At 37.5% G+C, this 14,455-nt stretch overlaps 2 protein-coding genes across 2 annotated transcripts in view; one reads left to right on the forward strand and one right to left on the reverse strand.

Moving 5' to 3' along the window:
• LOC126871186 (protein shuttle craft) overlaps positions 1-14,455 on the forward strand; it is a 223,773-nt gene that overhangs the window by 179,647 nt on the left and 29,671 nt on the right. The window lies entirely within an intron of this gene.
• LOC126871223 (lachesin-like) overlaps positions 1-14,455 on the reverse strand; it is a 257,466-nt gene that overhangs the window by 72,139 nt on the left and 170,872 nt on the right. Inside the window, exon 2 of the mRNA XM_050629806.1 lies at positions 4,809-4,903. Coding sequence (XP_050485763.1) covers positions 4,809-4,903 — 95 coding nt within the window. The remainder of the gene's footprint in view (positions 1-4,808; positions 4,904-14,455) is intronic.

The following is a 14,455-nucleotide window of genomic DNA, read 5'->3' on the forward strand; positions in this document are numbered from 1 at the left end:
TGCCGATATTTTCCAATTTTCACACGGACGCGACTTTAAACGGACATAGTTTTCAAATTTCAGATAAAAATAGAGAACGAAATCGTGCTTGCTTGCGAACGTACACCTACAAGGAAACAAGATGCGTTAAAGTTTATTTGGACACAGCAGCTTCTTCTGCTTTTTGATTTACAGAATTCACATTTATTTGAGACAATTACGACGTTCGAATTTTCTAAATCCGACGTAGTATCAAATAACTTATTCGAATGCAAAAACGAATAACACCGAAATCGATTTCCCGATCGTTCTTCGATATATTTCGAATAATTTGAAGACTATTTTGGAGAAGGACGATTACACAGCCTGCTACGAGGTTCCATCGTACACCGTGTTTCGTCGATAAATGACTGCTTATGAGCGAACCATTCGGGAACCTAGTGTTAGAGAAAAAGAGTAGTTTGGTCTATATGCATCGAAGCTCTTTCGTTAGATGAAATAAAAATTTTTTCCATTTCAAACGCATGAATTGCGCTCGAACCACTGTGTGAATGCATTTTCACGTGATTGGGGAGAAAAATGTAGGTAGAATCCAATCTGAAACGTATTCTGCTGCATCGAAGAGTGAAAAGTTAAAAAATCACGCACCATTGACACCGAGAACATTTAAAAGCAATTATTTCTCGAATAGAGAAATTACGATAAAATAATTTGTAAAAAATGACACCCTGTCACACGAATATGTATATCGTCGTTCTCCAAATAGCGAGTCACCAAAGAGTCGAAATATTATAATTTCAGTTGAAATACTTTCGATACCGTTGATTCTGTCGACAAACGTTCCAGTCGAATAAAAGTTGAATGGCTCGAGGGCGGGGAGGAGGGGCTGGAGTCATATTTCGATGTTGTTAGTTTTTCTGTAAGGGAGCACGTAAAGATCGCTCTTTGTCTTTTTTTAATGGAATAATATATTTTTTAATACGTCGGTCGATGCAACTTGACATCCTTTATAAAACGAAGAAGAGAATTTTAGGTCCGCGCTATTATTTGTTTCGTTCCGAAGATGATGTACAGCGATCGTTTATGAAAATCGATAAATATTAATATCGTGGATATGGGAATGTACGATTTAAAGTTTAAATACGGTTAACGCGATGTTAACTAGTTAAAATGTTATCATATTTCCAATACTTTAGTTTTTCATTTGCGATATCGATTAGAGGCGACTGTGATCGATGTTTAATTGAAATCGCTAACATTTTCACCACGTATTGCACCTATATGTATATATGGACGAAATGATACCAGAGAGGCGTTGTTATCTGTAGATCGCGATGCTGCCAGATTTCCGGCATAGTTGCAACCGTTATCCGTCATCTTAATGCATAACCGGAAGACCGAGGGACGCACCGGCGCGGCTTATAAACGGCGCGATTATTCCAACCTAGCTTCTCCACCCCTTTACGATGTCTCATCCCTTAGCCACGATAACCTATTCCTCTCGTCCAGAAGAATGTAACGCCGTTTGCAGGTTAGACTGCCAACCTTTCTAAATACATTCGTTTGAATTTCATGGAACGCGACCCGATCGGACGAATACCCTTCGATATCTTTCCCTCTTACTATAATCTACCAAATGAAACCGACGTGCAAATGTAAAATATGACGTACGTCAAGTGGAATTAATCGTTCGATGAACAAAAATCAACGATACTTTCTAGTCTAGTTTCGGAAAAGCTAACGTATATGAAACGAGTTTATTGGCGCGCTCCAATATTACGATAGAAGCTGAACTCGCTAGATGGAATAGTTTATTACGAGTTATTCGATTCAAATGCAACTATCGTTTGCGATCTGTATTGACAATTAAGCAAGTATCAGCAGCCACTGTGCAAGCATATCGAGACAGTGTCTCAAATATTCACGATAATGCAAAGATCGTACGTGATAAAACGCGATAGATAATGATGCGGAAGAGAAGGAAAATGTCGCAACTGTAGTGGAAACTTATTTGTCGCGTTCTGTGTCAGATTTTCACTTTCTTTCGATTACCGAGATACGCTATTTACGAAAAACGAAAACGCCTAAACTATTTCGAAATTGTACAAAATGCGATAAAATTGCTTTCCTATTTTTAATAATATATCGAAAAATTTATTCGAAGAGACGCGCAACGACTTCTATATACTATAGTGCTGTACGAAGGAAGATACTACATCGTTTGGAAGAATAGAAGCTGTTTTCAAAAAGCGAATTTGTGCGAGACTCGTTTCGTACCATGAATTTAACGTGTCTGCTTTAAACGTGGAAACGCGATGATGGAGCTTTCGTACAATATGCGAAACTAGTTGAAACAGCTGGAGATCGTATTAGTTGGCTTTATAGCATCTGGTGTAAAAGGCAAGTTAGTTACAGCGAATGTCCGATTGTACAAAAGAGACTCGCGTGAATATTTTAGGTAATTTTCGTTTTACGCTGGAATTTTATAATAACTTTGTTATATCTGTATTAAATGGAATATGAAATTGTTCGAAATCACGGAGAACTGTGTGCTAGAACAAAGACATTTGAGAGAAAATCGGACGATAACGGCGTTTAAGAGAAACACGCGGCTCTCGGGAACGGTGTCGCAGCGTTTCAAATCTCAAACATGCATGTATGAAAACACACGGGAACAAATATTTTGCGAGGCCCCGCGCGCAATTTTCCATGTGCAAATTTAAATCGTGGTTGGGCTCTTACTTTGCGCGACCAAGCAAAAAAAAAAAAAAAAAGAAGAAACGCGATAAAAAAGAGGTATTCAACGGGTCAAACATTTCTTGGAACGGAGTTTTCCTTAAATTAACTGAACCTCTTTTACAGCATGCCCGGCGTGTCTGACGCTTTATAGCGTTACCAAAGGAAGCCAAGCATTCGTAATTTTCCATCCGGACTCTCCTTTCGCCGAACGAGATTCATCGCGAGGAAACTTTTTCTTGTCCCCTTTAAAATAAAGCCAATTAACGTTTTACATTGAAAGTCGATGTGATTTTTAAAAAGAAACGTTCCGACTCTTTATGAAACGTAATTGTTTCTGGAAGCGACTCCATCGGTGTCGACCGGGGAAAGGAATCGGCCAAGAGCCAAGACAAGAAATCGAGAAGACTTGGCGGTAACGGATTCTCGCCATTTCCTTCATATTTCATCTCGCTCGAATCGAAGTCCGTTACTTAAAACTGGCTACTGATATTTTCAAACGTAGTCGGCACTCGTCTGGCCAGCGGATGGTCGAGATAGGTACGAGATAGGATATTACTAAAAGTACTCGGAAGCAAAAAGCAATCTAGAGCATAGACATCCAGAAAGGTTGTTTAACCCGTTGACCTCGTTAAACGGCCACGAAAAAGTTAAGTGAATTTCTCCCTGTTTCTTCGTCGCTTTTTCCACCTTCTCCCCTCCCTTCTTTCCATTTCTTTCTCCTCTCTTGTCCTTCTATCTCCGACTATCTTTCAAGCTTCAAGGGTCTGCCTCTCGCCCACCAAAGCGAAGCAGTTAGTTAATTAATTAACAAAATTACGCGGACGAATAAAAACGAATACTCGTCGTTGTCGTCGTCGCCGTCGCCCTCGCCGTCGGTTGGAAAATTGCAGGTAGACAGGCAGACGTCGATCTCGCTCGGTCTATATCGTATGGAATTTCGAGGGCCGATCGAATCGACTCGAACGAGCCGAAGTGGCTCGAACGAAAATGTTCGTCGGCAGTAACGGCTGCTAATTATAAGATGGGATACGAAAGGGCAAGAATACCGTCTCGATGGAAGCCGATAAGATTCGAGTGTTTGCCGTTTCGGGAACACAACTAGTCGATCTTAGTTAACCCGAGCCTGGCTGAGACTGCCAATCCGGATTAACGGCCATCTATAAATTACGGATCTTCGAATATCTTTGGCAATGATAGGTTGGCGCCGCCATTAACGCGAACGGGCCGACAGTTCAACTCGACGGAGTTGCGGTTCCCGCTTGATTTCCATGGCCGCTTGAAACTTGGATTGCTCTTTGCTAGATTACGGAAGTTTAGCTGCATTGTTGCACCGTTCCTTCTTATTTTAGCTCGCGCTACAAATTTTCCGTCGAACAATACGGTATGTATAAGTTAGACACTGGCAGAAATTTAATTTTCCTAAGTAGTCGATCGAAATTCATGAAACGGCTAAAGTTTCTTTTATTATCTAAAAGAACCATGGGTTGATAACCATTACCAAAATGAAAAAACAAATGTAAAAAATTTAGATTTTTTTATTCTTAAATGGATGGTTATCAAGCTAGTTGGGTCCGTTTCGACCGTAGTGACAGTTTTTAGCCTCGTTGACAATTTTTCAAGTGGCAGTTGGTCGATAAAAGGCATTATCAGCGCCGAAACTACGCTGCCATTTAAGGTAATTTAAAGCAATTTAGATATCCGTTTTCTCGAAGGACATACGCGGAGACAAAACGGCCAGCCAAAAATTTCGCGGCAATTTTTGTCGTACTTATTCGTGAGTCGTTCGTCCAAGCTTGCTATAAGATGCGCGTGCATGCAACGAGAAACAAAGCAGCATTCCGAACAAATTTTAGTAAATTTTAGTATCGATTTGCTATCAAATTCAAAAGATCGAAAAGTTGTAACGTTATGTTATAGAAAATTACGTAAATTTCATCATCGACACTTTAATAACTAACATTACGATACACGCTAGAGAATAAATTTGATAAATTTCTCGAAACAATCTTCAAAACGATTGTCTCGTTTAGTACAAATTCGTTATAAAGTAATATGAGAATGCGTAGAATCAATCGTATTTAGAGACTCACTTTGTATTCTGCTAAATCTTGAACCACGCAAGATAAAATTGCTTCCCTTCCAACCGGTGCAGTTACATTGGTAATTGGTTCCTTGAAATTCGGATCTAAAAAATAAGAAAATTCAAAGGATTAACGTTTCGCTAAAGCAACGATTGGAATAAAATATAGATCAAAATCAACAGAAATTGCTGATATATCGATACATTCTCATACTAATAAGCTACGTGTTTGTCGCATTTTGCGGCAAATTAATTATATTTTCGACTAAAAACTAAATAGATATTTAGCTGGAAAATTTGTATACAAATTGGGTTATTTAAAAATAAGGCATTTAAAAATAAGGTAATTTAAAAATAAAAAAAAAATAAGGCATCTTTTATCCAAGGAAATGTAGTATGAAAACAACTGCAAAATCTTACTTACGTGTACCTGAGTTTCAAGAACAAAGCTGTTTTTCGTAAAATTTCATCTTCTGAAAATAGTAAAACCCGCTCATCTTATGAAATATTTCAGCGTTTGCGTAATTTGCATATTAGTCGAACATGACGTTTTATAAAATAACTAGCGCGATAGAGAAACAGCTGTTTAATGAATTTGGCTAGTTATCAAGGTACATTAAGGGACGAATGAAAATTCCGTAAAGTAAAAGCCTCTTGCAATCGTTACTCGATATTTAAGGGGTTTCGTGTAAAATCGTGTTATACTTTCCATTTTAAATATTTATCGAGTAAATATAAGATCATCCTACGTACAGAATTTCTTCCATAAAGAAAATAAAAACGACGAAGATAAAATTGGATCGCGAGGCTTCCAGTTTTGGTGCAGAAATTCTGTTCAATTTACGCAGAATCTTCATCTGGTTACGTCTGCTTATTTGACACCCACAAGGTTTTCTTTAGCAAAATAAGAAAACGAATCTTCGACGTTCCACTCAACGTCTACACTTTTATATCTACAAAAGAAAAACAAAAAAGAAAATGTGTCGATAGTAGAGTTCGACTTTATGTCTACCATTTTCTAATATCTATGTTATAATTATAACTTATAATTCGTTCGACGATATAGGTGTAATATTCGTGGGCATTCGAATCGCCTCGAATCGTATGAAAAAAGAAATCAAAGTTACGACCTGCTATCTTCATTTATGTGAAGTGAAATCACTGAAAAAAATAAAATTATATACGCGATCGAATAAAGGAACGTCATGGATGTAATGGAGAAAATGTATGGATCAGAAATAAGCCGGTCATCGCTGCTCGGTTAGTTTGCCATTCGATACCTACCTAAACATGCAAAGCTTTTCAGTTAAGTACTGCTTGGAAATCGATGGTTGTCGTCGATCTATGCGAGCATGCAACAGACGTGAAATATAATGCAAAAAATCAGTGAGCAACCTTCGGTCAAAATAGAATGGTCAAAGATGCAATAAGCTTTCATAAAGTTAATGCGACTACCCGTTCTAAAGTTACTGCTGGATTGTTTCCAGAGAATATGAAATAGGACAGTCTGTCATGTTCTTCCGTCAATTAATCTTAAAGCCTTCATTAGAATTTCATGGAAACACAAATATCAGGCCGTGCGTCTACAACCTAGTTGTACAATTTGCAAATTACGTTCCACGGTATGATATTAACGATTTTTGTGGCATCAATCATATTACGGTTAGATTTAGTTTAAACCTAAGACTATATATATGTTTTAATTATAAACTCGTCAATAATACATTTCGCTACATCGCGTTCCAGCTTGAGGAAAGAAAAGGGTGAAATATCGTAATAAATTTTTGTATTCGATACTCTAACCTTAATTACAAGGAACACTCGGATCAATTAATTAAATATAACTACTATAAAATTGACATATTTTCTTCCAAATATCTACCTAGATAAAAATCGACCGATATTCCCGATCACATCCGATCAAGGATCTAACTAAACTAACGACGCGTTTATCAATAAATATCGCATTGACGGTACATACTGATCCTTTTAGTTGAGAAATTGATCAAACTTGAAATATCAACGGTAAGTATATCGTAGCGACGATCCGAGGACGCCCTTAGATATCATAATATTTTTACTCATTCTTTTACGCGTTTTCTTCTTTTTACTAAGGATAAAATATCACATTTACATTTGCAAGGATCAAATTGACGTCAATTTCTTTTTCGTTGATTCGATGATCGTGAAAATTTTTACTTGACATACAGTACACTAATGGTGTTGAAATTTTTCTTTAAATCGAACAACGCGCTAAAATTGGGCAAAATCGATTGAAATCCCTGTACGAAGCGAACGCTATAAAGTTCATAGAAAGTTAATAAGGGTTCGGAATAATGCTAACAAAATGGACTGTAAACTCGCCCTTCGAGCACGCCCTACGCGATTCATTCGTATCGTGCATTAGGAGGAAATATCGTCGATCAAAGGTCATTCACTCCGTAGGCGGATACACGGTCAGATACACGGAGATTATTTGCGAAGGGCATAAAACGGCGAAGGGCGTCGTTAAGGGCATCGAAAGGAGAGCAACCACAACCATAGAACGCATAACGTAGATGGCATAGTAATGGGAACATAGGGGAACCATAATTCCATTGTACGTGCCTATCCATCCAAGCTGCTTGCGGGGGGTAACTCTCGCGGGAAATTCGAGCGTATTAAAAGTCTCGATCTAGGCCGGTTTGATAGATCGGCTGTCTCGAAATGGTTACCGATGCCAGCGTCGTTTTAGACCGCATCCCCTAAAGAATTCGTTCATGTAGTTGGAAATCGGCTCTTTTTCTTGCTTTTCACTTATTTTTATCAATCAGGTTATTTCCTTTATAGAGACTACTTGGAATTCTGCTTTTTCTACCAGATGGAGCATGAAACACGAGTAAACGTCGAGTAATCACGTAGAATAGAGTAGACTTTACGAGTTTGCTGGTGATTCAGAAAAGTAATTTGTCAAGAACAACGTCTCGAGTTCGTTTCATACACTTTCGTTCACGAGTCGATCGATACATCGAAACATACGTTAGATAAAACAGGATAGTAATAAAATATCGCAAACGATTAATACGATTTTTCCCTATTTTCCTTACAATACAGACAATTGATAAGTATCGATATCATTTCGTACGTAAAATACACGTAAAATATACTAAAATGTGTTTATCCTAGGTGCGCTGAGAAGAAGTCTCCAATGACAGTATGGACAGTAGTGTAAAAAATATCAGTGATATTACCTTTAACGATATGCGGATACTTTCTCGTAACATGACAAAGTCGTATCTCCCGAAACGATAAGAAATACAGGAAAATTTTATTTAATAAAATTCGATGATTTCGAAGTGGCGCATCGTGTGGTATGAAAGTAGAAGGAGCGTTGTAAACATTTCACTTGTATCATTTTGCGTTACAAACGTTCTTTTTCGTCTGTATAAATAACAAGGTACCGAGAATCTTTTGTTAATATTTAACACGCACATATTTAACAAAAAATGTCAATGTCAATTAAGTTTTGTTTTGTAAAAAAATGTCTTATTCGAAAAGTTGGATATTACTGTATTGATAAATTCAACAAAAAGATCTCGGTGGTTTTCTATAAAATAGCGAATATGGCCACATCGATACGAACGAACTACCGCTACGTGTCACGCGTGTGAAGTAATTTAACATATTTTCGGTGCCGGTGATGTACAGACTTTGTTAACTGACAAGTGAATAAGTGTTCTAGTTAAAGTGCAGAAAATGTAATAAACTAGCTTCGTATATCTCACGGGAGAAACGTTTTTGCCTATATCAGAGCGAAACAATGAAAGCTTTTAACGCGTCAAAATATGCAAAATTATTGTTAAAGATACGATATCTCGTTCAAAACACACAATATTTTGTACAATAAATTTCAATTTTACACGTCACTTTATTTAAAACCAAAGAATTTCCAAAAATTAATTTTAGATTATGTTTGGCTATGCAATTTGCGATATGAAAGATATAAAGCAGAAATATATAACATAAATGACTTTTACTAAATATTTTAACAAATTTTATCTTAAAAATTACTCGATTCGTTCGTTTCTAGAACAAGAATATTTAATATAATATCGCGCAATGAAGTTTACATTCTCAATACCAATATAAATAGTTGTTGTAACATTTCTGATATATATTTCATTGTAATTTAATAAAACATATATCGATTATGTTTATAATAATAGCCAGTTGTCATTTTTTGTAGAATTTTCGTTCTCATTGAGTGAAATATCAATGAAACGCTTGTACGTTTATTGGGCGCGGAAAGAAAAAGCGGAACAAGGCGACGGTAGTGACTAATGATAAAAGTGCTATTTAAATCGCCGTCAATGCTATGAATCGTTTACATTACTTTCGAGCTGTGTATTTCGTTTTCTAATTTGTATTACATTTAAAGCGTTAATCGAATAAAAGCGGTGCAGCGTGTTCGTTGCAAATGACGTTTCTTCCCCTTCGTCGTTCTCTTCTGCAAAGTCATCAACGGTTGCTTGTTCGTACGAAAAGATTTACGTAATTTGCACACACGTTGATGCTCCCTTTGCAATTACGGAAGATGTGGTTTTCCATCCGTGTTTGCGTCTCTATATATATTTCTATGTACACGTATACAAAAGAGTCGATGAATTTTTTAAGATCTAAGATTCACGGTACGTACACGGCAATCACATCTTAACATACACGAGCTGAAACAGAAAGCATCAGATTTCACGGAAACAAGGTGTTATTAACCCCTTCGGACTCTTTCGAAAGTTTCCGCAAACAGTTCACGTAACGTTAATTGCGTAAGAAACATTTCCATTGCCGGTTGTGTTTAGTCAATGGCTTTTCGCTTAATTGGAAAACGTACTTCCGAGTGAAGCAATTAATGCCCGTAAATGGGAAAAGTAATCGACCGAGCGAAGGTCGACGTTAAATATTCGTCACTTATTCAATCCCATTGGCTTTCGCATTCTTGCTCGTTCTTTCCCGTTCTTGCCCGTTTTTCCCCTTCTTTTTCCTCGGTGCAATGAACTTTGCCATGTAAATCGAGAGAAACAGATATGAAATAGAAATAAACTCGCCCTTTTGTCAAAAGTATATGGAAAGATTTATGGTCGAAGGTGATTTATCTCGAGATGTACTTTAGGTGGATGGTTTTATTTTTGGTAAATTATTTTCAAGTCCATGAATCAAAGAACGATTCCATGAATCGAATAACAGAGAAAAAAAGCGACGATGAATGTTTCGTTTAATACCTAGCGTGAAAAAGAACGTGTGGTGAATTATTAATAAAACTAATCGCATAAATTACTTCGCGCCTAAAAATAAAAAATCGAACGTTAACGGTCTGACAATTTGATAAAACGTTTTCTATTCGATTTTTCACGATTAACAGTAAAAATAACAAAAGCTAACGGAGTAAGATTAACGGAAAGAATTTCAGTTTTTTCCTAGTTAAATTAATTTGTAGGAAATTAACTTATATTCGTATTATCGATAATTATTTCATAATCACTCGATGAAATATTTAAATATTATTATCTGTATCTGATTTGAAATTTGATCGATTTTGTTTAGGGGAATTCCATACGTAAAGAAAATTAATTACAATTGCTCCAATAAGGTTGAAAAGCACGTGAAACTAAACGACAGGCTAAATTCTTGCGAAACGTTTAATAGATGTTCGTACGAATCGGTAAATATGTTGGATCTCGCGCTAACGAGCGAAATAAACCAAGAGAAGATAAGGAGAAAGCTCGGAAATTTTAGGGAAGGGAATGCAAGAAAATCAGATTTGCGTGCTTCCGCGAGATTATTTTCGTGGGAATGGGTAGAAATCAGCGGAGTGCCGACGTCGACGTCGACGTCGCGCTTCCTTCCCCTTTATAATGCCGCAAAATAATAAGAATTTCGTCTGCTTAGTCCCGTGGGTGCTTACATTCCTATTTATGACGACAGTATCTCGGCCTCTTTATGCCAGCTGCTAGCAAATATGCACGGCTCGATCCCCGAGTTGCCGAGTATTTTCTTCTTCGGACTTCCTTGCCCAACCCTGCGGCAGAGCAACGATAATGGAGACAAAGTTACGCATTCTCCAGTCGACTCGCCCATTCTCGTCTTTTTCATTTTCCGCTTAGCAATGATAGAGGCGCAAACTGCGTAATCACTCGGGCCGATTTCCTCGGCAAATCACCGTAAAGTACCGAGTCTTTTAAACTTTCAACGGCCTTTAAGGTATTTCGAAAGGTATCCATATACATTTCGCACGCGTTGCTACATCATACACAGTTACGATATATCGCGCGCTCGCTTCGCAAATATTCATTTCTTTCGAAAAGGAAAACGTTCGTCGAGTTTTCGTTCTTCCGTTCTGAATTTATTTACGACATTATCGCGTATTCGATGGATATAGTATAAATATCATTAGTAGTAGGAGTATACTTTTACCATCGCGTATATAAATTTCCTTCAAGACTCGTAAGGTTGAATAACGTATACGTATAGTTGAAGAACTGAATGGTAAATATTGGATATTCCAAAGGCGAAGAAGCTTTCCATCAGAGATAAAAAATAAACTACATTTCCCTTAATATCAACACTTTCGTCATTTATCATTTTTAATATCATGTTCTTTCAATCGAGATCGTGTTTTGTTCGCACGGTACTTCGTTTCAACTCGTTCGATTTTATTCAATCTGTACTTCGATAAATTCCCTGTTACGTCTCGTTGTCACGTGGCTTGAACAGCGTTTAAAGCTTCGTTTGGTTGGCCGTATCGCAACAACAGCGTCCCTTTCATCCTCGCATTTATCTTCCTTGCTCGTAAGTTCGCCGGCGAGCTGCGCGCCGCGCCGCGCCGCGTCGTCTCTCTTCACATTTCCATTACGACAAGGACCTTAGTAGCTGCGAGGACATGGCATATAGCATAATAACGAGCCATGAACAGCACAACACGCGGCCGCTTTATTTCACCGTTCCTGCAGCCTGAAATATCTCGACCCTCTGAAATCACTTCACGCTCGCTTCCAGTAACTCGCGTCCCTCCGGCTTCTCTCTTCACCGGCGGTTCTCCATCCGCCTCTCTCCTATTCGTAGCGGGCTTAATGCGCGTAACGGTAACTCATTCGAAACTCGTTCCGTCCGGAGAATGGCTCGCCGGATCGTACAGCCAAACATGAAAATAGAATCTCTGCTCGATTTGTTGTCAACGCGATAGCCAGGACACGTGCGTGTTACCGTAAGGTAACGATCGGCGTGAGTTACGCGGCTAGCAACGGACGAACGTGGTAGGCTTGTGAAATTTTTACAATCGCCATGCCCCATATCCAAACTTTCGCTTACCAGCTTAACAACGACAATCGTTTACACGCTGAAATATCCGCTTCAAATTTTATAAATATACGCTATATCTCAATCTCGATTAATATATGACGCTGGATGCCTTGGTAGTACGGTAAACACGAAAGCGTAAGATCGGCGTGGGACGAGCGTTTTCTTTCTCTTTTCGTATCACGTTCGCTTAACGTATGACACGCGTACTCTATCTTTGTATCTCTATGTTTGCAAACGAGCCACGTAACGATTAATCGATGTGATAGCTCGCAGTAAATACAAAATGCAACTTTTGTTTAATGATAGAAGCGGAAACGAAGCGATTCAGAATCTGATCGAATTCACCGAAGAAAGTAAAATACACGATTGACGAAGTAACACAACGCTCTTAATTAAAACGCGCAGTTGACACGCCGGTAACTTTCGTTTTAAATATAATACGTACGTTCGATTACATCGGGGCAATTATAACTTGTAAATAGTTCAAGCTTAGATTCTTCGTAAAAGTATTTTAAGATCTCGGCATAGATTCCATTAATGTATTTCCATTCCAGCTTAATAGTTAAGTAGAAGGTTAACGGGTCCTCGAGCCAATTGTGCTCTTCCGAGGGGAAAAGAACTAATACGGAGAAAAATAACGTGGAAGGAGATAACGCGTGGAATTAAAAATTTCTTTCTGTTGTTTCAAAAATTGGGAAATCTTCTAAAGAAACGCTGTGTCGGAAGGGACTCAAAGGTGGTAACTAGGTTAAGTGAAACACTTTGAAGCAAACCGTTTACCGTAGACTAGACCTGGCCAAACTGTGGTCTCCAAAACGATTTTTAGAAACTGGTATGCGAGCAAAATACGAATTTACAAAAATTCAACGATAATACCAAAAATAGATACCTTATTAGCGTAAATTAACCGAATATTATGATTATATCTTAAATATCGTTTTATTCGAAGCGAGACTAACGGGAAATCAGAAATTTTCTTCGATGATCCTCGTATTAAGTATAAATATTATTAATTTTTGAATAGAGAAGAAACGTTCCGTGGAAAAGAATGCCGTTGCCAAATATTTCGCCTTCTTTTTATTTTCAAGCTACGTAAATCGTAATTACGTGTTATTTCGCTTTTCGCGTTAAAAACAAAAATTAAAATCAAAAGAGATAGGATAGGCATGTTACGTGGGATAAAAAATTACTTAAACCATAAGCAACGAGAGAATTTCGTTTGATTTTAAGGAACATTATACGCACTGTTACGAGGCCAGATATATATTAGTCCAAATACGACTTGTACAATTACTAGTAGGTTGAATACATTAGATAAGTAAGAAGAACGACGAGTAAAGAGAACGATAAGGGAAAATACATCGGGCTAATAGGTGAATTACAGAAATGCGTTCCATATTCTACAGTACAGAAAGAGAAACATTGTCGACGATAAGTAAAAAACTAATTGCACGAGTTTCGTGTGTGCGATTGTGACTCGTTGAAAACTCGTTCTACCTGGAAAGAGAACCGGGAAAACAAAGAGCTTTGTTTGTCTCTCTGAAACGTGTGTGCGACACAATTATTCCCTAACACTACTAACGCCGCTGCCAAATATGTGCTTTGTAATTTTCTAAATCGGCGATATTTCAAATCTTTGATCGATCGGTCATCGCGCTATAGTTGCAGAAGCTCGACAAATTTTAAAACGTAATATTAATTAATTTATCGATCGTCGTTGAAAACAGCAAACAGCATAGAAAATGCTTGTTCCTTAAAAAATTTCTCGTAATTTTCGATCGCTAGTTTTTCGTGTTGCATAATATTCTACGATTTGGTAAAACGTTTAACCGATTCTGCTTCAGGGGCGAAATTTAACGGCTCGGATCCTCGAATAGACGAATATAATTCGAATTTTTATACCAATAAATTCCAATCGTTAAAAACAGCAAACGATGAAAGACTGATTCTCAATTGTTGGATAATTTCTGATAATGTCTTACGATTCGATTGGAACAAGGAAAGACGAGTTTCAGACGAGTTTCGTCAAAAATTCAGCGAACAAAAGATGCTTTAGAATACCGATATCCAAAATGGAATTTTTCAAATAGAAAGAATTCTACGCGCATAGTTTTATCTGCAATTTTTTATTTCGCGATATAACATTTAGCAATTCGCATGTAAAAAATAAAATCGCAATTCAAATTTTTCTATTTGTCAAGTTTCAAAACAATCGGTTATCTACTTTGCGATGGTTCTATTGATATTCTATCCAAACGCAGTGCACGCGAACAAAGCTAAAAAAAAAATCTAACGGACGTTGGAAAAAAATATAAAGCTCTCTAT

The sequence above is a fragment of the Bombus huntii genome, chromosome 11 (assembly GCF_024542735.1).
Source record: "Bombus huntii isolate Logan2020A chromosome 11, iyBomHunt1.1, whole genome shotgun sequence".
Classification (NCBI taxonomy): Eukaryota; Metazoa; Arthropoda; class Insecta; order Hymenoptera; family Apidae; genus Bombus; species Bombus huntii.